The following is a 26983-nucleotide window of genomic DNA, read 5'->3' on the forward strand; positions in this document are numbered from 1 at the left end:
CCGGCACTGCTTGGTGACGGAGAGAAACACATAGGAAAGTAGGTGCAATACAGAGTGGTCAGTGCTGTCTTCTCGGGGGCTTGGGACCCCAAGGAGCGCCGAGTTGCCTGCTGCTACTGGCCTTCTGGGGCATAGACTGTTGCCAGGTGACCTTCACTCCAGTTCTTTACCCGCTTTGACGGACTCCTGTGTAACTGGCACTGGTCCTTTCATCATTACCTTGTTAATCTTGTTTGTTTTTAATCAGATCCGCCCATACTCTCTTTTGCTTCCTCCTTTGACTCAGTTCCAGTGGGGCTGTCTTCTAAGGCTTCTGGGTGTCTGGCTTTCCTCCCAATCATTCCTTTGTATCTGAGGCTTGTCCATACAGCTTCCAAACCCTTTCTTCACGATGGCCCCTGTGCTCTCGTCCTGCTCTGTCTGCCCCATACACCACCCGCTTCTCAGCAGCCACACTGGAGTTTAGGGGAGCCAGAGAAGGATAAGGGGGAATCCTCAGCCCGGGTTTCTACCTTGGCTTCACACTTAGGAGCTGGGTGACATTGAACCTGTCGTGAAGGCTCCCTTTCATCTTCTGTCAGGTATGATCGAATCGAACAGCCAGTAAAATAAAGAGCTTTATTTGTGCGGCCATACATCTGGATTTCCCAAAACATACTTGGGGATGGTAACAGCACCTCCCTCCGAGGACTCTGGGAACACTAAACAACTTACTGCATCAAAAACCTTGCAATGCAGTCTGGAGGCCATTTAGACCTCAAAGATATCGTGCACTTACTTATTTTACTTTAATTAATATAATCGTTATTGCTATAGCAGATGAAAGCACTTTGTTAATAGTGTGACATTTTTGACTTTTTGAAGCGCATAATTATTTATTTTAGAGATTGTCTGTCTAACCCTTCTCTGAGTGTTTGGGAAACATTCCAATAACGTTTCATTCCCCAGGAATTTTCTTGTTCGAATATACTTGTCTTTACATGGTCTCAAAGGTTAAGACTATTTTGAAAATCATTAGCAGGTTTTTCAAGTTTTGCTTACTTCCAGTGTTCTAAGGGGATCACCAGACTTCCAAATATTTGAATCCTAACTGCGTGTCAGCAAAGCGACTCCTTTTTGGAAAAGGAAAAATACACCAACTCCTTGGATATTGTTGAATAACGGCCAACTGGGTGAGAGTTGGTCATTGGTTGCCAAACAATTCCCATAGATGTTTTATTAATACTGGGGTATCTCCAAATCAAAGGTCATGTAGAGAATGTCCAAGATATAGATGTCTCAGTCCCCGGTGGGACCACAGCTCCATTTGACAGCATAATAGCAAGCCCAGTTGAACAAATTAACTACTTTGTTCATCAACACTAAACAACCTATGTCACCTTTCTTGTTGAATTAATAAGTTATAACAAAACACAAATGAAATGTGTTTCCTGTTTGTGAGGCGATATTCTATTTATTGAGAAAACAGAGATAAAGTAGACATTGTTTTTGTCCTGAGGAAATTTAAAGCCATGCTGGAGAACTCTGCTGTCTTCCCACTGAAAATCTCGACCTCCTAAAGCTGAGGAATTTTTTGTATACTGCGAGAACTAGATATTATTTTGGGCTTTAGAGTGGCTAGATCACTAAACTTTATCCCTAGAATGTGTTATTAATGAGGTTTTGAACTGAACCAGTGTGATGGTGCAGTTACACCATCTGGCAAAGGGACTGCTTTCTGAGATCCACACTGGTTTTTATAACAAGTCAAAGAATTAAGCAATTATTGGTTTCAGAACCAAGGATGGAGACTGAGGGAAATACGTTCTATACATATCACTGTAACTACTGAAATCTGTTCGGGGTCTTCCTATCCCCTTTCCAGCTCTACCCTGAGCATTTGAAAAATCTGGATTTGAAAGGAAAATCTCAGGATTTGGATTTCTTCCATATTTGTCAAATTTTAGCAGACTCTGAGAATTTACTGAGGTTCTTCATATGTTTTATGGCATCTGAGCATATAGTGAGATGTATATATATGCATATATATACATATACATATATATGCATATACATAGTGATATATATACATATGTGCACACACACACACACACACACACACACAGTTCACAGGAAGCTGGAATGCTGCCAGAGCGATGGTCACATCTATAGCATCTGCTTATTCTATCTTCTGTGCCCATTTTCCAAGTTGGACTGTGTGAGTGGCACAGCCTAATAGGATTTGGAGGCTTTATGGATGTAGAAGATAAGGGACAAATCCTGTTTAGTTTTCAAAATTCCTAAATGGTGATACAATACTAACAACTCTGTATTGACTTATTGCTGTGCATTGGGTCTGTTCTCCTTCTGTTTCCTCAAATCTTCAGAGTAGTCTTCAAAGTTGGTGATATTATTGCCAACAACATATGTAGAAACTAGTGCTTAGGGAGGAAAAGCAATTTGCCAAAAATTATACAGCTAATAAATTGCATCTATTTGGCTTTAAATTACACGTTCTTTCTTCCATAGCCTTCTGGTTCCCCAGGGAGCACTTTAGGTATTGAGCTTATGACTATTTATATTTGTTCTTTCATTTTTGTTTCCTAGCCCGTCCCTCACCTTTTCCATTCACAGACATACTTTCTAAATCTGCTAGGTTCAAAGTGCTGTGTGAAGCATTCTGGTAAGTAAAACTATAAACATGACCCAGTTGCTGTTCTCAAGAATTTCTGAATTTAGTCTGAAGATCACAGACACAAGCGCGCGTGCACACACACACACACACACACACACACACAAATATTGCCCAAGCTGTGACCACTGCTATAAGAAGAGCATGGCAGGCAAATTTCTGGCATTGAGATGAGGAAGAAAGGCATTACTTTTATCTGAGAGGATCACATAAGTCCTGAACTTAGAGGAATTCTATCCGACTGAATTCTTGAGCCTCCTTGAAAAGAACACACTAGAGATAAAAGCCTCAGGGGATGTTGGCATACTGATTCTCTGCTGTTTCTCCTTGTGGCAAAGCTCCTGCCCCACATGCCCACTCAAGTGTACTCCAGCTCTTGATGTTGGTTTATTTGAAATAACCCAGGCTAAAGGCCATGTACAGTTCCTAGAGTTCTAGCTGAACACGGCGGCCATGATGAATAGTGATAAAATGTCTGTTAGTCCAATTAGAATGGAAAATAGATACTGTCAGCTATTACTGCCTGATGAACAACCACAAAATCTCAGTGCCGTGCATTGATAAACATCTCCTTCAGGTCAGCTGGGGGCCTGCAGGGCCAGCCTGCATCCAGCTGGAAGGCTGTGCCCAAGCTGTGGGTACTGCTGCACTTGGGTGGAAACTACCCAAGGGTGCTCTATTGCTGGCCCCAGCAGTGGTGCAGATACATTTCAAGGCCCTGGTTCAATCATGTTGGGCAAAGCCAATCATGCTACTGAGCCCAACTCAAGGACAGGAGGAGAGATCAGAGTGAATAGCTCTGATGAGAAACCTAATCTATCATGTATACAGTGAAGGAGAGGGAAAGGAGATAAAATCATAAGGCAGGTGGTCTAGAGAGGAGAAAAGTCTAAACACACCTGAAGATGGTAATGAGCTGTCAGATTCTTTTTAACAGTTGATAGTGAGACATCTTAAAAGATTATGTAGCATACCCCAGAAACTTGCACATAATGGATTATAGGGAGAGATGGGAGGTCAGGGAGCAATTGCAGAGCTCCTATGATGATGAAGGGCTAAAATGGGGAGATGACAATTAGGAAGTAAGGGAGCGGAAGATGTGAAGGGTATTTCTAAGTCCTTGCTGGATGTAAGGGAAGGATGGAGGAGCTCAAGGTGGTGATTCTACCGAAGCCATTAGAAGACACAGGAGGATAATCAAAGCTGAAGGGGGGCAGGGAGGGCTTGACGCTAGATACCATGCGGGAGGGCGGTGCTTTGACAGAAATGGAGTAGTTACGTGGGGGCAGGCCAAGGGGGCAGAGATTGATGACCCAGTGACCACTGCTGAGTAGGAGCAGTCCTGACACACAGAGCTGTGAGGACAGATGGCAGGGAGAGTGAGTGTGTCCCCATGGCAGTGGTTCAGAACCCAGGATGGGGAAGAGGTAGGAATGGGATTCAGGACCCGGGGTGGTCACCTGGTGACCTTCTGAGTCCACAACTGTGTGGCTGCAGGAAATGCTGACACATGGTGGGTGTCACTCTTAAACGTTTGCTGGTGCAATGGTGGAACACTGGAGGGGGGCAGGGGGCCAGTTCTGATTGTTATTAGTATCGCTGTGTTTGCATGGGTGTCCTTTGAACATTGATTGCTATGATGAGAGAGTGACAGTGGGTAGTTTGTAGATATTGAAATTTGGGGGTCTTCTCTGCAGACAGATGAGTGACTTTCTATCCAGTAGCTATTCTATTTTTTTTAAGTTTATTTATTTATTTTGAGAGAGAGAAAGAGAGTGAGTGCACAGGGTAGGGACATACAGAGAGGGAGACAGAGAATCCCAAGCAGGCTCTGCACTGTCAATGCAGAGCCAGATGCAGGGCTTAAACTCAGGAACCATGAGATCATGACCTGAGCCGAAATAAAAAATCAGACCCTTAACCCACTGAGCCACCCAGGTGCCCCCTCCATTAGGTATTCTGAGACCTGGCTTTGATCTCAGGTAGTCTAGTTTTTGTCCTAGTAAATTAGTTGACTTCTAACTTTAATTCTACTAAATTTTCAAGTCTCCTGTTCATACACATCAATATATTGACGCAGAACATTTTTGCAAATGGTCACTGATGGTAATTGTGAAATTGGCAGGAACAGTGGATGACTGCTGGGGTGGCCTGGGTCTGCCGTTCCCCTGCTTCCCCATCGCCGTGCTTATGTGTTTGCTGGTGACATGGGGGTGCGTGTGGAGTCTACCATAAACACAGTACTTTTAAATTGTAGAGAAAGATGCCCTGTAATTGACAATAACCAACTCTCTGAGCTTTTGTGAATGGAGACAAATGCAAGTATTTATATCTGATAGTTGGGAGGACACATCACTTCTGAAATAAGCCAGTTTTAAAAGAATACTGCTTTTCACTGTGCTGCTGTATGCAGTGCGGTTCCTTTTTGTCCTGCTACATTTCATATCGCTTTGGATATTACCCTAGTTTTCTATCGCCCTGTTCCCTTTATCCCCACATTTCGGTTTGTGGCCCCAGTACAGTGTTGTGTGTGTAACACACACACGCGTGAGTTCTGTCGCTCTGATGACGGGAGAAGTGTATCTAACGTGATCAGTCACACATGGCTGTTTTCTTAAGTTCCGTCATTTCGTGCAGCCTTGGACCTAAACAGATTTTAGAGTCTTTCGCGTACTCTGGGACGGAGGACAAGGTGAACCTTACTTGGCATTTTAAAGCTTGCATGTTCTGGTCTGTTTCTGCCTTGCTCCCACATAGAGCTGTGACCTGGACCAGCAGAGCATCGTTCACGTTGTGCTGAGACCCTGGAGAAAAGGCCCAGAAAGGGAAGGAGGCGACGGCCCACAAAACGCCCTGGAGGGCTCGAGGAGAGAGCCCGAGAGCTTGACCCAGGTGGACCTCAGCAGCTCGGTCCTCCCTGCGCACTCGGTGGGTCTGGCTGTGATCCTGAATAATGACCGTGAGGAGACCCTGCCAGCTGGAAGGCCAGGTAATTGTACAGACTCAGTCTGTGGCTAGTAGAGCACTTTGTGTAGCAGGTCTCCACAGAGAAGGGCCTCAACACGTGCATAGTTGGTTCATGGTAAGTTCTAGATTACTGGAGGGAGACATCGCTGGGAGGACGGTACTTGGCCATAAAATTTGAGACGAATACATTTAATAAATGCAATAAAACAGGGTTTTCAGGTTGAGAATGAAGGTGAGGGATGGAGGAGACGTCAGGACCATGATAATAGCATTTTACTTTATTTTTATTTATTTTGAGAAAGTAGGAGTGGGGTGGAAATGTGATGTATTGTGCTTGGGTCAGAATATGTGATGAAGGTGTGTGTATGTCCTTCTCAACGTTTGCCTCCCTTTTCTATTTCTTATTTTCCTAAAATACATTTTGGTTTATTATGTTTCTGATGATGTAGAGAAATTTTAAAAAGCAGAAAGAGAAGTATAGAGGCAATTCTAGTCATTTGCAGGTGCCAAGGCAACCCATTACAAGGTCAATAACACCCTTTGTGTGAAAGGGTGTTCTTTCTGTCTACGTAGCAACCCATTTCAAAAGCGCTTTTATTTAGCAAGGATGGCAATTCCTTTGTTATTTTGACAATATTAACGTGTCTCCCTTAGTCCTCTGTTTTCCAGTCTAAATAGTCAAAGGTATATCAGGATTATTTTTGACTATGTGTGACAGAAAACACAAAACGATAACTGATTTTATAAGGTCTATGTGCATTTGTCTCTCACGTACAATGAGTGAGGACATAGGCAGTTCGAGGCCATTGCGGATTTCACAGTGGCAGAGAGTTCAGGAACTAGCAAGGTGGAGGCCTAAAATAATATGAAATGTCTCCTGCTAATTTCACTAAGTAAAATTTAACAAAGTTTAAAAAATCATAGATGAGATTATAAAAAGAAAAAAATTCCGAGGACAAGTGAAAAAGTAGACATAGCAGTTATCTTTGTATAGAGGAATGGAGAAACCCAGAATTTAGGTGCATGAGCTGATACCCTGGTGGCCTTCAGGAGGTTGTTCAGGGGAGGAAGTCTGTCCTTTCCATACACTGAGCACTTAGCAGAATGAAAAAATATATATATGTGGAGGAAACTGAGATACAGCTAAACCTTTGCAGTTCCTGTGTGATCCAGAATGGGAAGTTAATATAAGTATCAGACTCAGATTTATGGTGTGCGTGATGTTTCAAGCAGAGCACACATAAAAGCATTCCGGAGAAGGGCATATGGCATCCATGTCCGAGGGAAACACGCCCTGTTAAAGGGAGACACATCATCAAACATTACAAGTCAAACAGTGGAATAATCTGTCTTGACTGGAAGTAAGCATATACTGTATGGTATATATGATTGGTTTCCCCTAAAACTTGAGAAAATAAAACAACAATTTGAAACAGAACACAAAACACATACATGTTATGTTAATTAAAGCATACAAAAAATAGAAACCTAAATCAGAAAACAAACATAATAGAAAAATATAGCTATTAAATAAAACATAATTTTAGCTACTGGAATTAAACAAAAATCCTCAGTGGATGGGTTAAAACAGCAAGTTAGTCAATGCCAAAGAGAGAATTTGTGAACTGCAAGATAGATATGAGGGAATTTTCCATAATGTGGTATAGATTCAAAGGTAAAACAATGCTTTTCAGAGACTAGGGGTTTAGAACGAGATGGCTAAACATACTTCTGATAGAAATTTCATTATAGGAGAATACAGAATGGAAGAGAGACAGTTTAATAAGAGAATGACTGAGAATCCTGATTCAAGAGTACACGGTCCCAAGCATGATAAAACAAAACAAAGCAAAAACAAACAAACAGACAAAAAAACCCTCCACTCAGTTGGTCTTAATCAAGATAAACAAAAATAAATTCACTTTACAAAGAAGGTAAAAGACTAGGGGCACCTGGTGTCTCAGTCGGTTAAGCATCTGACTGGCTCAGGTAATGATCTCACATCCATAGGTTCGTGCCCTGCGTTGGGCTCTGTGCTGACAGCTCAGAGCCTGGAGCCTGCTTCAGATTCTGTGTCTCCTTCTCTCTCTGCCCCTCTCCTGCTCACACTCTGTCTCTGTCTCTCTTTCAAAAATAAATAAACATTTAAAAAAATTTAAAGTAAAGATAGTAAAAGAGCAAGGAAAAAGAGATCTTAAAATCAAATGAAGAAAATAGATTACTTGCAATGCAGTAATAATTTGAATCGATCCTGGCAGAAATAATGGAAGAAAAATGACAGTGGAGTCATATCAAATGACTGAGGAGGATATACTTGTTAACTTAGAATTCTAAACCTAAAATACCTTACAAAATTATTGCTTAAAAGTGAGAAGCAAATAAAGACGCTTTCAGACAAACACTGAGAGTATTTGTACTCAGTCTGAAAGAATGTTATTCACAACAAGGAGGGGTGGTTTGAACCCAGGGTGACCAAAAGAGATATAAGATACGATGCTCAGAAAATACAAGGGTAAATATGGATCAGTCTAAATAAACATTGATATAAAAAATAATATTGATTAGTTTGATGGGTACAAAAACAGGAGGAACCGAAGTAGTAGATAAAATGACATTTAGGAGAAAACAGTGATCAATTAACATGGAAATACATTCAAGATCTCATTAATGATCAGAGAAATTAATATTCCAACAATATTGTATCGCTGCAGCCTACCTGATGGGCCAATATTTAAAAGTTTGACTATACCAAGTATTGGTTAGGATTTAGGGCAGAAAGTGCTTTGGTACATGATGATAAGGATGTTAATTGATTCAGCCATCATAGAGAGCAATGTACAGCTTCACAGTCATTAATGGATTTCCAGATATGCATTTTCTAGAACTCAGAGTAGTGAGGAGACACCCATGTAGGTGACCATCATGGGACCCCTGAAGTTTGTGAATAAAGAGAAATGACATAGCTGGGGCATCCGGTTGGCTCAGTCGGTGAAACGTCCGACTCTTGGTTCTGGCTCAGGTCGTTATCTGAGTGCAGAGCCTGCTTGGGATTCTTCCCTCTCTCTCTCTGCCCCTCCCCTGCTCATGCATGAGCCACAGGTGTATGCTCTCTCTTTCTCAAAAAAAAAAAAAATAAATAAATAAATAAAAACTTAAAAAAAAAAGAAATGACATAGCTGTCTTTAAATAGGAGGATGGATAAATAATTAATGCTGTATTCTTATAATGGGTTGTAAATTGCAAATAATGTTCAGTAAGATACAGTTGATGCAAAATTTCAAAACGTAAGGTCCAAAACATTTACATCTATTGTTTAGTAGGGTAACCAAATAATGTACTTTGCCCAAGCAGGATATATTTGAGAGTTAAAATATACATTAAATATAATTAAACTATATATTTATATACCTTTGAAATATTTATTTATGGGTCAACAAATTGGATTCATTATGTTAGCAAAAAAATGAACTGGTTATTTAGTATGATGTTCAAAAATAATTTTTTTTCAAAAATTAAAAAGATCATGTTCTTTAGAGCAAGATCAAACCTTTATATTTATCATCTGAACATTAATAATATTAGTAGAATAATTATCCTTTGTACTTATTCACACATTTCGATCAGTTTAATGTATCTGACTATACCATCTCATCAGTGGTATGTACCTAAAGACTAAAGCAAATCTTATGGTTTCTTCTTATTATAAAATTGCTTTTAGTCTTCTTAAGTTTTATTTAATGATGAATAAATTTGGCATTATTGTCACCTTCAATTTATGTCTTTCTAGACCATAATCCTTTTAGCTAAGAAAATATTCTTTTACCATAGGGATTTAGATACCAGTAGGCTCTCAGAAAATTCTACAAAATGTTTAACATCCACTTCATATTTTTAATTGAAATGTGTAATTCTTTCAACCCAAATAAGAGATTAAATAAGCTTTTATTAATGTATGCAATATTGAAAACACCAACACCACCATAGTTGGAGCCTTCCGATTATTGTATGCTCCATGACGAGACTGTTTAGTTAGACTTCCCACATCAACTTCCATCGGTTACATCTGACTTCTCTCTGATCATCTTGTTCTCATTAGCCCACTGACTGGTGGCCTGTTACCTGTGTGCATTTTGCAGGGCTGGGGACTGGCCAATGTACCACTTGTGGATGCACCAGGTAAATGGCAGGGGTGGCATCCTTATGGGATTCTCCCCTCCCCCTGCCCCAGCCCCAGACCAGGAATGAGCTCTGCTGGAACCCTGCATGCTGTGCGTGAGGGGCATGTGCTAGTTTTGTAGAATCTGGAAAGGATAGGGAAAGGAGAGATGGGTTGTCCCAGGTCAACTTTAAGACTTAACTCTGTGTTAAAATTGAACTACAAAAAGTCATCCCTTCATCTTCAGACCTGGGAAGATTCATCTCCTTTTCAGAAGTCTTATACCTTCTACTGCTTTCAATTATATACAGGTTCTCAGCATATACTCCTTCTCATTGAAGACGGGACGTCCATCTAGTTCATTATAGTTTCCCCCAACATCTCCTAGAAGACTGATGACAAATGTTTACTAAATTATTTAAAATTGTCAATGTAGTAAGGCATACATCATAATTTCTGTATATTTAACTTTTAGAATTAATGCTTTATTTAATTATTTGACAACACTTTTTAAAATACCTTGGTAATTTCAGTATTCATATGAATTTAGTCTCTTGATTGGGATTCTTTGGAACAACTGTGGGCAAACCATGCACTTACATGATTATTTTTCTTTGCTAAAAAAGACAGTGTAGAGTTTCTAGAATAATGATTCACTCCAGTGTGCAGAAGAGTCACCTGTGGATGCTCATTCCCTGCTATTCTAGAACTAATTCTAATTCAGGTGGGTGGGAGAAAGGCCCAGAAACCTGGGCTGACCACACTTGGAGAAACTATGCCTGATAGCAGAGGTTTTCCAACTTTACAACTGTGGGTCCTGCCTAGTGGCCTCAACTAGGTGGGAGGAAGGAGGCAGGTCGGGGGAAGACAGTGGACAAACCAAGCCAACCCATGGCAGCCAAGCACAGTCTCTTATTTATCAGTTTCACATATAACCCATCTATAGCATGTTTCATTTTGGGAAAAGAAAATCCCTTGTTACAACGTGTTTGAAAAACTGCCTCAAAGAAAGAAATTTAAGAGAAATAAACCAACTTTGTTCTTGTTTCTAGGGTGTTCAAATCAGAGAAGGAAGAATTTAGGTGCTGGCTGAACTCACGAGGGTTTTAAAGGGTGACTAGCTGGGCGGTAGCCACACAAGTAGCTGAAACAAATCTGAACTTCTGGAAACCCTGGAAGGTGTTTTTTTAGGTATTTAAAGATGGCAAAAGATAACAGATTAATATGAGAGACAATGTCATGTTCTACATTAATAACCAAAGCAATCATATGATCTGTACTTAGAATCTAGGACATGTTATATTGTGGTTTATAAGTGGGACTCAAGGAACTCAAATGGATCATCCAAGTGTCCCTTAGAGGAGTGGTTCTCAAGACATAGCACTCAGCAGAGTCCCGTGAGGGCTGCGCCAGCCCAGTCAGTGTGGCATCAAGGCTGAGAATCTGCATTTCTCTGCACTCCGGTTCCTGCTCAAAGTGTGGCTCCAGCAGCCATGCTTTGAGTAGCAATATCCTTTTTTTTTTTAATCAACATATCCTGGTTGCTTTCCTTAAATTTTCACTTTAAAGACAACACCAAAATCAAAACCTTTGAACGTATACTTTCAACCTCAAAGAATCAAAGAATAGCTATAATTCTAAAATAGCACCAATATAGCCAATATTATTCTTGTGAATATTAATGAGCTATACTGAAACAAGGTAAAATGTAAACACTTTGCTTTGTACTTAATTTGAAGTGTTGCCCCTAAAATCAGTTACAGAAGTTTATTCTGAAAGACATGACTATGAAGGTTGCAGACTCAAATGCTGATAATGGTTTCAAAACTAAATTTATAGAATACCCAGAGAATAGGTTGCATTGTAGACGTGTACACAGTTTTAAAATACTCATTAGCAACAGTCTTTTAGAGACATATACTGTTTTCATATAAATTGGGAGTTTTTTTTTTTTAATTTTGTAAAATGTTTATTTATTTTGAGAGACAGAGAGAGACAGAACATGAGCAGGGGAGGGGCAGTGAGAGAGGGAGAGACAGAATCCGAAGCAGGCCCCAGGCTCCAAGCTGTCATCACAGAGCCCGATGGGGGGCTCGAACTCACGAACTGTGAGATCATGACCTGAGCCGAAGTTGGCCGCTTAACTGACTGAGCCACCCAGGCACCAAATTGGGAGTTTTAAAACCATCTCCCTTTAGTGCTTTCAATTGTCACATGGCAATAGACCAAAGACCCAAATAATTTAAAATGATCGCAGACACTATTTTGGCAAGAATTCTCATGTGTCAGTACTTTTAATGTGGTGTACATCAAATTATAGTAAAAAGAGGACTGTAAACAAGATGCAGCCCCTCTATTTTCATGAACATCATCACAACAGATTACAGCAAACCCAGTTTATATTCCACCATCAAGGGTGGTTCTCCCATTAGTTCACTTTGTGACGGGTCATTAGGAATATCCTCAAATCCAAGAGTCTCATCATGACCCCTCAAAATACCCCGTGAAAGGTTTGAGCTTGGAGGAAATGGAAGACGCTGAACCTGATGCACTGCCTTGAATCCCACTTGTAATTTGAGTGGAGCAAACAGACCCTGGATTTTTCTCAGTGTGGAAAAATTCATTTTATCTTGGTTGAGCTGGAATTTTTTTTTTTCTGATAATTCAAGAGGATGACTAGGCAAAAGTTCATTTTTCACACAAGGAAGACCTTTTTGAAGAAGAGTATGGCTTTCAAAAGGTCCACTTGCTGAAAGTTCAGCAGCTGGAATGCTGTCCTTTAGCTGAGATCAAAGTCCTCTGGCATTCATGTTCAACTTGCTCAGTGAACAGCCTCTCAGCCCCGTTACCCTCAGCCGGCCCCACTGCTCACTTCTGTTTCCTGAGTAACAATACGCTAAATAAGAAATTATATTGCTTCAAATATTGTGAATGTATAGAATATGTTAATTTGTAAACATTTGATTAAGAACATTGAGTAAGCTACTTCTGAGCTCCAAGGTACCCATGCATGAACTAAGTTCTCATGTAACATCTTTTTTTCCTTAATGAGGAGCCATTCATCACCTCCTGACAATCAGATAATATGAAGCTGTTGGGCCTAGAGAAAAAATTACAATATTCTCTAATATTTGTCATTAATTTACAGTTAATTGACTACATAGCAAAAAGTCAGTGAATCTCCACCTTGTGCCAGGCATACTTCTAGGTGGAAGGATGTAGTAGGAAATAGAATCAGAAGAAATGCCTACCTGGTTGGCTCTCATTCTACTTGGGGAGCAGGTAATACACAAAGAAACAAATAACTAGTAATTATATGTCCTCTGGAGAAAAATTTACAAGAGTAAAGGGAGTAGAGAGTGTTAGAAAGGGTGCTCTCTTGTATAAGGTACTAAGAAGGCCTTTCTGATGAAGTGACATTTCAGGAGAGCATCCACAGAGGGATCTCAGGCAGAAGGAGAGCCAGGTATGGATCCAAGGCTTGGAATGCAAGGAAGCCACCAAGACAGGGGCAGAAGGAATGTAACAAAAAGAAGAAGGGAAGTCATAAGGGGGTCAAGATGGGGGCAAGTTGCATACAGGGTGGTAGATCTTAAGTTTCACCCTGATGAGAAGGGAGCCGCTGGAAGAGTTCTGAGCCATGCAGTAGAGTGAGATGTGATTTAGGGAACTGGCTAAGTCAGCTGCCTTTTGAATTGGCTGCTTGTGAATCCTATAAATATGCTAATTCCAGTAACATCAGGAAGTAGTGGTAATAATAATGGTCAACATCTCTGAGTGCTTGCTGTGAACCTGGCACTGTACTAAGCATTTTTTCCCATGAATGTCTTGTTTAATTCTTTAGAAGCCCCACCAGGTAGGCAATATTATTATCCTCATTATAGAGAGCTAATAGCATCAGACTATTTGAAGAATGGATTCAGACAAGGCAAGATTTTACCAAGGATTGTCTTACTCCAGAGCTTGTGTTTGAAGTATCCGGTAGCCTATACTCCTCAAAATATAGATATCAGGAAGAAAGAATGAGTTTCTGCATTTGCTCTAGACATTTTGATTATAAACAGTAGACACAGTCTGACAATAAGTCATTTTGAAGAATCATGTTAAATTAATTATAGTTAAGTAATCAAAATTTTGCTGTTTTTGAGATACTGTTCTTACTTTTTTTTTCTAATTTTAGAGAGAGAATAAGAGAGCGAGGGAGAGAGAGAGAGAGAGGGAGAAAAGCATGAGTGGGGGAGGGGCAGAAGAAGAGAGGGAGAATCTCTATGTTGTCAGTGCAAAGCCCAACTCTTGGCTCGATCTCACGAACCACAAGATCATGACCTAAGCCAAAATCAAGATTGGATGCTCAATCAACTGAGCCACCGCCACGCCCTTCAAGTTGTCAAATTTTAAAACTCAATTTTTGTATCACATGGTGTACCATTTTTTTCTTTTTCTTTTTTAACTTTTTTTTTTTTTTTGACAAAAAGAGAGGGAGAGAGAGAAAGAATGAGAGAAGGAGGGTGGCAGAGAGAGAATCCAAAGCAGGCTTCACACTGTCAGTGTGGAGCCTGATGCAAGGATAGAACGCACAAAGCACAAGATCATGACCTGAGCCAAAATCAAGAGTCAGATGCTTAACTGACTGAGCTACCCAGGCGCACCTCCTTTTTTTCCCTTTTTAAAAATAAAACACTTGCTAATTTTATCCAATTCTTTCAAGTCTTTTTGCCTCAGCTTACTAAGAAAGCATTTCATTAGTAATGAAGAACATTTTACTATAAAATAAGCATATATCTTCTTACTAAATGAAAGATGACTTTTGAAATATAACTCAAAGACATTTTATAGAAGAAAAATTAAAGATAGACAAATATGGAAAAAAAAAACCTTAAGTATAAATGGCCTTCACCAATCCTTTCAACATTATACTGGAAGTTCTAGCCATAAAATAAGACAAGAAAAGGAAATAAAAGGCAACCAGTTGGGAAGAAGACATAAAACTGTCTTTGTTTACAGATGACATGATTGTCTATGTAGAAAATCTGAAAGAAAGAAACAAAGAAACAAACAGACACTTCCTGGAACTAATATCAAGGTTGCAGGATACAAAATTAATATGCAAAAGTTAATTGCTTTCCTACAGACCAGCAATGAACAAGTGGAATTAAAATGCAGTAACATTTACATTAGCATCCCTCAAAATGAAACACTTAGATGTAAACCTAACAAAATATGTACAGCATCTATAATTAGGAAAATCACACAGCTCTTTTGAAGGAAATCAGAGAACTAAAAAATACAGAGACATTTCATGGTCAAGGAAAAGAAGATTCAGTATTGCCAAGATGTTAGCTTCCCAACTTGATCTTCACAAGTCCAATCAAAATGCCAGCAAGTTATTTTGTGGATGTTGATTAACCGATCCTAAAGTTATATGGAGAGGCCAGAATAGCCAACACAATATTGAAGAAGAACAGACAGAGGATTGAGGCTGCTCCTTGTTATGACATGCTGTAAAGCTATAATAATCAAGACAGTATAGTATTGGTGGGAGAATAGACAAATAGATCGATGGGATAAAATGGAAATCCTAGACACAATCCCACATAAATATGGTCAGCTGATCTCTAAGAAATGAGAAAAGGCGATAGGATGGAGAACAGATAATCTTTTGAACAAATGGTGCTGGAATAACTGGACACCCATGTCTTGAAAAAAATCTAGATACAGATCTTATGCTTTTCACAAAAATTAACTCAAAATGGATCTTAGACCTACATGTAAAACATAAAACTATAAAAACCTTGGACTATAGCATGGGAGAAAACCTAGATGACCTTGAATATGGTGATGACTTTTTAGATACAGCACCAAAGGCATGATCTTTGAAATAAATAAATGATAAGCTGAACTTCGTTAAAATGAATAATTTCTCCTCTGTGAAAGACAATGTCAAGAGAATAAGAAGACGAGCCACAGATTGGGAGAAAATATTTGCAAAAGTCACATTTGATTGACTGTTATCCAAAATATACAGAGAATTCTTAAAACCGGCAATAAAATGAACAAACCAATTAAAAAATAGGCAAAAGATGTGAACAGACACCTCACCAAAGAATTTATATAGATGGCAAATAAGCATAAGAAAAGATATTCAATATCATATGTCATTAGGAAATTACAGTTTGAAATGATGACATACCATTACACACTCATTAGAATAGCCTAAATCCAAAACTCTTGAGAACACCAAATTCTGATGAGGGAACAGACCAACACCGACTGCCATTCATCGCCGGTGGAAATGAAATGGTATGGCCATTTTGAAGGCAGTTTCTTACAAAATTAAACACACTCTTACCATACAACATAGCTAAAACTTGCTGTTTACCCAACTGAATTGAAAATGTATGTCTGTGCAATGAACTGCATGCAGACTTTTATAGCAGCTTTATTTATAATTGCCCAAACATGGAAGCAACCATGATCCTTCCAAAGGTGAACAGATGAAACGTGGTCCATCCAGAAATAATAATATTCAGGGCTAAAAAGAAATGAGCTATCAAGCCGTGAAAAGACAGGGAGGAAATTTAAGTGCATGGTACCAGGTAAAAGAAGCCCATCTGAGAAGCCTACATACTATGTGATTGCAATTATATGACATTCTGGAAAGCTAAAGATACAGTGAAGATCTGTGTCTATACAGATTGCCAGGGATTGGGGAGAGGGAAGGACGGACACTCAGAACACAGGATATTTTAGGACATAGAAACTACTTTGTATAATACTATAATGGTGGATGTATGTCCGTATACATTTGTCAAAACCCATAGAATATACAACACCAAAAGGAGCCCTAGTGAACTGAACTGTGGATTTGGAGTGATAATGGTGTGTCAGTGTAGGATCCCGACTAAAACAAATGTGGCTACTCTGCTGTGGAGTATTGGTAGTGGAACAAGTTGTGTGTGTGTGTTGGGGAGGGGTGTCTATGAGAACTCTGTACTTTTTGCTCAGTTTCACTGTCAATCTAAAACTACTCTAAGTAATAAAGTCTATTAAAAAATAAATGTAATTGCTTTTAAGGCTTGAGCTCTGGATACTCACTGTAGATATATCATGATTATCAGAGAATATGTTCTTATCAGCATTTTTTTTTAGCCAGTGGTTGAATGTAGTGTAAGACAAACATTATTTACAGGATTATAAATTAGTTAACATCTGCCAAATACAAATCAGTCATGGAGGCCTACTAATGAAATAGAGTGATAAACTTCAGATTTAATTCTCATTTGATCCAAAATCAAATCTCAAGTACTTGAAAATACGCATAAGACATGCTAATGACTTTAAGCCCGAGAGTGTGGATTTCTTGGTGCATCAAACAGCTTTAAGGAGAGTCTCTTGTGTAAACCTTCCCGGAAACAACAAAATTTTGGCAGTCATATGAGAGCAACTTAAGGTTGCTATCCTGTAAAATTATAAAAAATACATTACGATTTTGCCAAGAACTTACTTTTTTCTCCAACATAGACATTTTTGCTATAACATGCTCTCTCAATATTATAAGTGAAAACATGGAAAATGATACTGCACAGTAGCGGGAATTTTGCCAGCATGACATATTTTGGGTGGGTTTTTGAGGTGCGTGTGGGGAGGATCGTCCTATATTCCTTTCCAAGAAGTCTGAACACTGTTCCAAAAGCAGAATGAGTTGTTGCTTCCTGTTGATTGTGCTTTATATCTACTGTAGTGTGTTTACTTGTCATGGTTTTGTTCACCACTTTGAAAGTGTGCTCATCAAAAGCGAGTAAGTCTCATACACTTCGTACTTCCATTGGCTGGAACATGGATGGTGGTACATATATTGTCATATGGCCATGAAGTATTATTCAACATATAAAATATAGCCCTTACAACTCTTGAACCCATTTATCACGCCTGGTGGGTAAAATGGTTAATAATTGCGTGTGGAGAGCAGGGTGCAATGTGCCATGGGGTTAGCAGAGTACCGGAAACACTTGTTACCCGGAAGCAGTCACAACTTGGTAAAGGGGTGGCCAGGGATAACTGAGCCCTCCATACAGAGCAGCCAGTTCCTGCATTTGTCATCAGCTCACCTTCTGAGTACTTTTTATTACTCTCATGTGGTAAAGAACACAGGAGCCATCTTAGTCATTCCTAAGTGTGCAGCTCAGTAGAGTTGAGCATAGTTACACTGTTGTGTAACCCATCTCCAGAACTTTCCCATATTGCGGAACTGAAACCCTACATACCCTCGAAATAACTCCCTAATCCCTCCTCCCCACAGCCTCTGGCAGCCAGCCTTCTACTTTCTATTTCTTATGAATTTGACTACTCTAGACACCTCGTATGAGTGAAGCCATACAGTGGTCGTCTTTTTGTGACTGGCTCACTTCACTTAGCATGATGTCTCCAGGGCCCATCCATGTTGTAACATGTGTCAGAACTTTGGAGAACTTCGTATGTATAATAAACCAGCAACAGGAGATACAGGGGTTAATGAGAAGAACCAGACCCTCAAGTAGCTCACAGTTTAGAAGATGTATGTATACAATTTAAGTGGAGTGAGTTCTGAACAAAAAAGGCAAATCAAAGCAGTATGGTGCTTTGGAGGATGGGCTCTGAGAGTCCGGAAGGACTTGTCTGTGGCTGGCAGAGGATGAGGGCTTTGGAGGAGGTGGTGAGGGGCTGGTCACACTCAGAGGGGGACGAGCTTGTGGAGTGTCCTGCCAGTGATGACCATGGCTGGTGACCATGACCTACAACAGGTTCGGAGGACTGATGACGTTGGAAAGGTGGTTGGGGGTTGGGGAGTGAGCTCCTGTTGTGGAGAGCTCTGGACGCCAAAACCTTCAGTGACCCAAATGGCCATGATAACCTTTTTGTCACATCCCTCCTATCTTCTGGAGTTTAAGAAGGTCTCCCCACGTCTTGCATTTTCTTTCCTAAGTACTTGGAAATGGAGAAGAGTTGGGTAGTCAGGTAGAGCTGGATGGAGCACCCGTGTGTCCTCTGTGTGACAGAGAATCTGAGAGGGAAAGCCCAGAGCCGAATGAGTGAGCAATTCACGCCATCCATGACTCACCGGCTGAGTGGGGAGTGGGCTCCCTGCAGGAAGAAAGGAGAGAAACCAAGGCTGGCCTTTCCACCCCGTGCTTCTGGTGTAGCCTAACACATGACTCTGTTAGAAGTGTTTTGTCCTTTGCGATGGTTGTAAAACACAAGCAATTAAAAATGAACTCCAGGGGGTCGTGGTGGGAGATGACAGGGGTGCTCGCCAGGGACCTCAGAGGTATCGATTCTTCTGATGTCACCTCTGCAAGGGAATATTTTGATTAAAAAGGAAAGGGAGACGTCGTGCCCTGGACTAAATGGGGCTGACGTGACTGCGCGCTCTAAAGGCCCCACCGTGGGTAGTGCGGTCATCTGTCTCCTATGGGTCTAATGCCCACAAAGTAAAGCATTTACATTTTTTGCTCTTTGAGCTCTGAGGTCCTTCGGAGGACCCTGGGCATGTGCCAAGACGGGAAGATTTGCACTTGACAGGAGAGTGGGAGCCGAGGCAGGATATTTATAGCCGGTGAGGTCCGTCTTGGGAATCGTTGAAGTGCTCTAATTAATGCAGACTGTGCCAAAAATGCGGGCAGGCTGCTGGATTCCATTTTCTTGATTTGTTACAAGGAAGATAAAGAGAAAAATTACAAATTAAGTGGTGGGAATTGGCTGCCTATAATAAACTCTTAAAACTTTCTGAATTTGTTCTGAATAAATGAAGACTAATGGAAATTCTGTGGATGTTTTGTTGAAGGTGTTATTCTGTATGAACGGTAGCTTCCAAGAGATTTACACGTAATTCAAGAACCTTTGTTCTACCTAGTAATGAAAATAGGAATTAGCAAAATGTCCATTTTATAACAGAAATTGAAACACTCATTATAAGTGAAAACAAAACAAAACTATGAGAACTTTGTTTTTTAAATTTTTTTCTAGGTAATTCCATAGAATCAGGCCCAAACTCCTACACCTTCTTTTTTAAAAAAAAATTTTTTTGTGTGTTTATTTATTTTTGAGAGGGAGAGAGAGAGACAGAGACAGGGGGTGAGCCAAGGAGGGGAAGAGAGAGAGGGAGACACAGAAGCCAAAGCAGGCTCCAGGCTCTGAGCTGTCAGCACAGAGCCCGACATGGGGCTTGAACTCACAAATGGTGAGGTCATGACCTGAGCTGAAGTTGGACGCTTCACTGACTGAGCCACCCAGGGGCCCCCCAAACTCCTACACATTCTAAGTCTAATTGAGCTATAATTTATTACCCAAATGATACCGCTGAAGCTCTGTAATATCTAAAAATTTCTTCCTCAGTCCCCAGAGATGGAATTAAATTGACTACCTTTGGTGTTAGAAGTGTGTTATTGTACTCTGATTCTTTGGAAGTTAATGCTCTATTTTCTCTGTGTATGATAATTAAACTAATCAAAATGTTCAACCAATGGAATTGTAATTAGAAGGGAATCAAATGGTTAATTGTTTGTCTAGTGGATTAAATAAATATCCGTCAGGCCAGGGAATAGTTTTTATGTTCTGTTTCCCACAGTGCCTGTTACATGGTAGGCCCTTAATAAATATTGGTTGTTGCTGGCAAGTGCCATAGGAAAAGGTGACAGGCATTTATTTGTTCTAATCCATGGGCCACAGCACCCCTGCGTGTGAAACGTCTGTGGCACAGATGCTACGTTTAGTGGCGATGAGCCAGGCTGACCGAGCCACCTCCCAGCCCTGCTTCTTACCGCTTCCGTGACCTTCGACAGTTAACTTCCTGCCACTCTCATTCTGGTCTGTAGACCAGCAATAGCATCGTCACTCAGGACTCTGTCAGGAAGGCTCCGTCCCAGACCTGCTGAATCACCAACTGTGTGTTTTTAAAAAGGGTCCTCAGGCAAATGGTGCGCATTAAAGTTTGAGAAGCCCCGGTTTTCTCAAGGTGCTAGGCCTTGGATTCCTCGTTTACACAGATAACGAAATGACCTACCTCACACTGTTCATTCCAGCTACTTTGTGACCAGTGCTCAGAACAGAGCTTGGCAGAGCTTGGCCAGTGCTTGGCACATACAAAACGTGACTTAACCGTTGCCGGGTTTTGTTATGTTATCCTTTTGCTTTGTGGCTCACGTGATCAACAGCCCTGATGTTGGGCCCGGGCTCTAAAATCAGTGCAGGTATATAGATTCAGAGCTTCCTGATTTAAATCAGAAAAAAAAACAGGAGCTACACCCCCATGCCATCCTGCCTGCTTGCAAGACTGCGTTCTGTCTCTTCTGTGGTTTTGAAGTTGGGGTTTCATTTCACTTTAATTCATTAATTAAAATTTAATTTTAGATGCTGGTCACTTCCACCGTGTATTTGGGACTAGGTTAGCATAGTGGATGTTCTGGGATAATGAAGAATGACATCAGGAACAAAATTTCTTCTGGCTATTTTCCTAAAATTTTACATTGTCATCATCTTCCAACTCTAAATCACAGATGATGCTTTTTGGGTTGTTTTTTTGTTTGTTTGTTTTTGTTTTTGTTTTTGTTTTCTCATATTCTGTTAGATGATATACTACGTTGAGACTATCTCATCAGAAAATAGGATTAATCTTTTAGTTTTCATGATCTGTGTTTAGTTATCGGGAACCAGTCGGACAGAAAGGAAGTTTCAATAAGGGGGAAAAATAAGATGCAGTGTTTTCTTTCTTTTTCTGTTGGGACTTGCTCAGAGAACCCTTTTGGCTGTGTCCAGTAATTTGAAGGAGCAGACTAGCTGGGGACTGGTCAGCTGAAGTGGACCACAGAGGACCTTTATCAATCTGGCCAATAGGTGACAGACAAGGGAAGTTTAAGAACACGTTACTGTTGGGTTGCTGTTTAAGCACAGGTTACTATGGCTCAGTCAGTTAAACCCCCGACTTCAGCTCAGGTCATGATCTCACGGGTCGTGGGTTTGAGCCCCATGTGGGGCTCTGTGCTGACAGCTCAGAGCCTGAAGCCTGCTTTGGATTCTGTGTCTCCCTCTCTCTCTCTCTCTGTCCCTCTCCTACTCACTCTCTGTCTCTTCTCTCTCTGAAAAATAAAATTTATAAAAAAATTTAAAAAACAGGACAGGTTACTATTGAGCTTAGCAATGCAGACAGAGATTATGTTTCCGTGAGCAAGAGAATGGCACACGTGGATTCAGATTTGATCACTGGGGTGCGTGTCTTCAGACTAGAATTGTTTGACAGAACAGCATTCTGGAAACTTGAGTGTTGCCACTATCTCTCTTCAGATGTTTGCACGAATCTAATGAATGGATCCTTATATGGATCTAAAAGTCTCCACCGTTACATAACTGCAAGCAAAAGATGGGTACACATCTTCATGATGTCCTGCCTTTCAAAGAGAAGACATTTCACTAACCTGCTGACCAACGAAGGCAAACAGTGTAATCTAGAGGGATGGCTTAGGCAAGCATGATTTGCCGGTCTTCACAGATTGCTGCTGTTTGCCATGCAATTTCTTTATTGTCACAAAGAATGGACAGACCCAGCTTCAATGAGTGATACTTCTATCTGGCAGTTATTTATAAAAGCTGCTGTTGTGTGGGTTTCTGATGCAATATAATCATTTTGATGATGAAGAGCCACCAGAACTCTTTGAGTTCTAGCTGATGGCTATGAAGTCACCTCTCTTTAAAAAAATCATTGAATCATTTGATGATATTCTTTTACTGCATTTACTCTTTCATGGTGACATCACTGAGATTTTGGTGGCGTTTCATGTGTTTGAAAAATAAATACAATCTTGGGGGAAGATAGACCAAGAGGAGTAGGAATTAGAATTTTTCCACAGGTGGTGAGACAACATGCTTCCAATGGACCATGTAGGATTTTCTTTCATGAAATGAGAAAGATTACATCTATTATGGAGTATTTTATGTGTCCATAAATACTGCTAGTGGAATTGCTGTATTTGAGGTATGTCAACTTAGTCTGGTAAAATAGAACCGTAGCTTTGAGTCCTTTGCTTAATCCACTCTCTTTATGTCCATAAGAAATATTATATCTCAATAAAATATAGCACATCTCCAGTGATAGGAATACTAGTAATTTTAGGGCTACTGTATGGTTGTACATTTGTGTCACTTTTTCCTTATTACAGAGAAACATATTAGAGCCTTATGTTGTCTTTCATTAACAGAACAATCCAGAATTTTTCAGACTTGTTATTTTCCCCAGAATCCCTTCAAATTATTTCCATAGTATCTTTTTCTTATGGACTTCATGGAAAAGAAATTTTCTTGTTTGTATGAAGAAAAACAGGTTTTCTTTTTTAAGGTTGTTAATTTGAGAGGTTTGCTGCATACGGTAGGACTGTGGGCACCAGGGTGGCTCACACAGTTGGTACAAGCCCCATTGAGAAGTGAACTTCATGAGGCAGGATTTCATCTTGTTCCGGGCTGTCTGCAGTACCCAACACAGTGCTTGGAGCATAGTAGGTGCTTAATAAATATGTATTAAGTGAATAAAAACCTGTATTCATTCATTCTTTGATGGCCCTTTGAGATCGGAAAGTAGAAGTTGTAAGTTGCGAGAGAAGTTTGGATTCCTGAAGTAGGGTCCAGTGCTTCTGTCAGAGAAAACCAGATAGCTTAATCATTGCAGTCAGTATTTCCAGATACTCAGACTTCCAAATTCTATGTGTATAGTTAAATCTCGTTCCCAAATTCTCCACCTCACAAACACACACGCAAATGGTGCACTTTGCTCAGCACGAGGTTGCCATGACATCGTTTAGTGCCACCATCTTTCAGTCACGATATCCTGCACGTTGCTTCTTTTCCCCATACCTTAACATTCAACTTAATGACAGTCCTTTACAAAGTCAGATAACAAGTTTTCTTCCCCCTTCACACAGCCTTGCTTCCATTGTAGTCCTTTTCAGATGTCATAGACTTTTCTCTTACCTCAAATTGTTAGGAAATTATTTTAGAACTTTACAGTCCCACAGGAAGATATGACATCTCTACCTTTTGGCTTGGCAATTCTACTTTTCAGAGTTTATCACAAAATCATATTAAGGATGTATACAAAGAATTGCCCATAAAGATGTTCAAACATAGCATTGTTTACATTGGCAATAAAAAAAAAAAAAAAAGAAAACAATCTAGAAGTCCAGCCATAGGGACTGAATAAATAAATGTTTGACAAGCCAATAAAATGGCATACTCTATAACAATTGAAGGTGATGTTGGGGAATAATATTTAATGGCATAGAAAGATGCTGTATGAAAAAAGTAGATTCCAGAACACTGAGTGGTGTGTGATCTTAGTCTAAAAAAATAGACAACTAAATATATGTTTCATGTGTGCATATGTAATATAGAAAAAAGATTAAAAAAGCAGATATAAGAGTTGATAGTGATTTTTCTTACAATAGGATTATGAGTTATTTTTATTATTTTTTGTTTTGAAACTTGTTTTATTATAACTTTCGATAATAATATATATTACTTTGTAAGATAAGAGAAATTAGTGATAAAAGATAAAAGTGATTCAACTCCTAAGGTCTGTGAAATACTCTATGCCATGGTCTTGGAAATATGATTGCTCGGAGACTATAACTTAGCCCTCCTGTCCAGTGGACCCTGGAGTGATTACATTTCCCGAGGGTGTCTTAAATTACTTGGGGCTCACCTTTGAGCATTGGATTTAAAACATCTTGGTGGAGGCCCGGGAATCTATATTTTGGTGGCTTCACAGATGACTTTGATGAGCAACCAGTGTTGGGACCTCCTATGGTCGGTGTTTCCTATCTCAGACTATCACCCCACTCCCCTCCCCCCACCAACTCCTTTACAGGTAGAGCATCTAGATTGCTCCTCCAAGCCTGTAAATTAATAGTAAGTTTATGGCCACTCAAATTTTGGTCTCTTGACATTGTGTTCCACTATAGGGAGCCAGGAATCCCTAGAGAATGACAGATTCAGACCTGAGACAGAAAATATGCAAGATGAACCCTGAATGCCTTATAGTGCTATCTTGCTCAATAGCTTGTGTGGGTTATCAAAGATGGATGGACTGCGTGAAGGACACCTGGGATAACAAAGGTGTATTATCCAAAGATGGCATAATCCAAGATAAAAATAGCATGGAAAACAACTTATTAAAATCATTTTACTAAAAAAAGTCAAATGTATTAAAAAGCCTTGGCAATAACTAGAACACTAAAATTTTACTCAGAAAGTTGGTAATTAAAAGAAAAACAATAACGATTTCTCTAACTTCTATAAGAATTCTATTTCAAGGTAACCAAGGTCCCCTTAGTGGTTGGGGAAAACTTTTCTGTGCAGAATTGTTCCAGATAATAATTGAAGATGATACCAAAATCAGAATACTCACCATTTTGCAAGTCCTAACTCATTCTGGCAACAATTATAAAAAGGTCAAAGTGAGTGAGTAGATAGATATACCATGAAGGGATCAGGCTGGTGCCATGTGATCAGTCTTAGGGTCACTAAAGGCAGACAAACCATCAATTTGTCTTTTTATCATTTAATCCATTTTATCTGGCAGTGGTTATATTGTACTATCTTCTATAATTTTGTGTAAAAACTTCAAAGTACCAATTAAAGAAAGATCCCCTTTCAACATTGGAGTGTGTGCGTGCATGTACGTGTGTGTAATGAAGAAATGTTAGGGTAGGATGGCTGGATTAGATACAGTGCTGGTTCATGTCTTGTAGAGCAATAACCATAGTCTTTGGGGTTATCTGTTACACTGGATAAGAATTATGGCCCGTGAATGGGACTCTGTTGCCCCCATACCAAACCTGTTTGTATGTGAGGGTCTTGTAGGCATCGGCACACAAGTAAGGTCAATTATCATTTCTTAGTAATGTGTTGTCATACCTTATGAAGTGAGAAATATTCTCAAATATCACTCTCTGTGAATATCCTTTGTTGCACTTTTTGTTCACTTATGTCATGGTAAGATGAGAACAAATTCTTATTGAACTGCTGTCGATAACTGTGTTGCGGTGAAAAAGTAAGGAGGCTCCATAAAGTATTTGTTTCTGAATTCTGAGGGCCAGTGAAGACCGGATACTATTGGCAAAAGTTTAACTCAGTAAACAAAGGCGTAGTCCACTAAACTGAAGGTGAGATACATAAATAAGAAAAATATCTTCATATATTCACAAACACAGAATAATGAAAGTACTAATAATATTCAAAACAAATAGCCATAATTAAATTTCCCTCCTAAGTTTAATTGTTCTCATGTAATTAATTCTTGTTCTGTCGGATCTTGGATTAGTGGGTTGCTTTCATGAAGGACTTTGACTTCCAGACTGAAATGATCCTGGAATGATCCTGAAACGCCTAATTCATTCCACTGGTACAGTGTAGAAGTTGTCAAGCTAATGCTGGCTCTGACGCCTGTAACTGAGAGTCCGTTCTTTAAAGTATCGGTAGTCGAAAGCACCTGGCAGGGTCCTTTCCCTGAGGCCTGAGACCGTCCTTCTGTGATGAAGACACAGTTTAGGTCTGGGGTTTGTAGAGAGCTCTCAGGCAAGCCTCAGATGGAAGCACAAACGAACCAGTTTCCTAATAACAAAAGGCTGGCTGGATTTTGACAGTGACCAATAATATCAGAATGGGCAGAGCAACACTTCCCTTGGTGGTACGGTACATAACTCTTTCATAAGGGTTTGGTCAGGGGAAAGCCTGAGCGTAAGACCCTTTAATGGGCAACAAAGGCTTCGACTAATCTCTGTGTGCCCCCCACCCCCCCGCCGCCCCCCACCGCCAAGGGTTCAGTTTATAGATTTGGCTGAGTAACATTTTATCCACGTAAACCAAACCTAGGGAAGGCTGAGTCTCCTCTGACTGGACAGCTCGTTCCCTAGCTCCTTCAGGGGGAGCGCGTTAAGAAATGAGAAACACACCAAATAAACCCGGTGGTTTCTAGCGTCTCTCTCCAGGTGCCCTCTGGGAAATTCAAAGACATTTTTTTTTAATTTTAATTAAAAATTTTTTAATATTTTAAAAAAAATTTTTAATGTTTATTTTTGAGAGAGAGAGAGGCACACACAGAATCCAAAACAGGCTCAACTCCGAGCCATCAGCACAGAGCCTGACATGGAGCTCGAACCCATGAACTG

At 40.0% G+C, this 26983-nt stretch overlaps 1 protein-coding gene and 1 pseudogene across 2 annotated transcripts in view; one reads left to right on the forward strand and one right to left on the reverse strand.

Annotated features, from left to right (window-relative positions):
* The window catches only part of PRKN (parkin RBR E3 ubiquitin protein ligase), a 1337794-nt gene that overhangs the window by 423834 nt on the left and 886977 nt on the right, over positions 1-26983 (forward strand). For both annotated transcript variants that reach the window (XM_019412860.2, XM_019412859.2), the window contains exon 3: positions 5429-5660. In XM_019412860.2, coding sequence (XP_019268405.2) covers positions 5429-5660 — 232 coding nt within the window. The remainder of the gene's footprint in view (positions 1-5428; positions 5661-26983) is intronic.
* LOC109245485 (proteasome maturation protein-like) lies at positions 12069-12604 on the reverse strand (annotated as a pseudogene).

Source organism: Panthera pardus, unplaced genomic scaffold (genome assembly GCF_024362965.1).
Source record: "Panthera pardus isolate Hobbes unplaced genomic scaffold, ASM2436296v1 HiC_scaffold_17, whole genome shotgun sequence".
In the NCBI taxonomy this organism is placed as follows: Eukaryota; Metazoa; Chordata; class Mammalia; order Carnivora; family Felidae; genus Panthera; species Panthera pardus.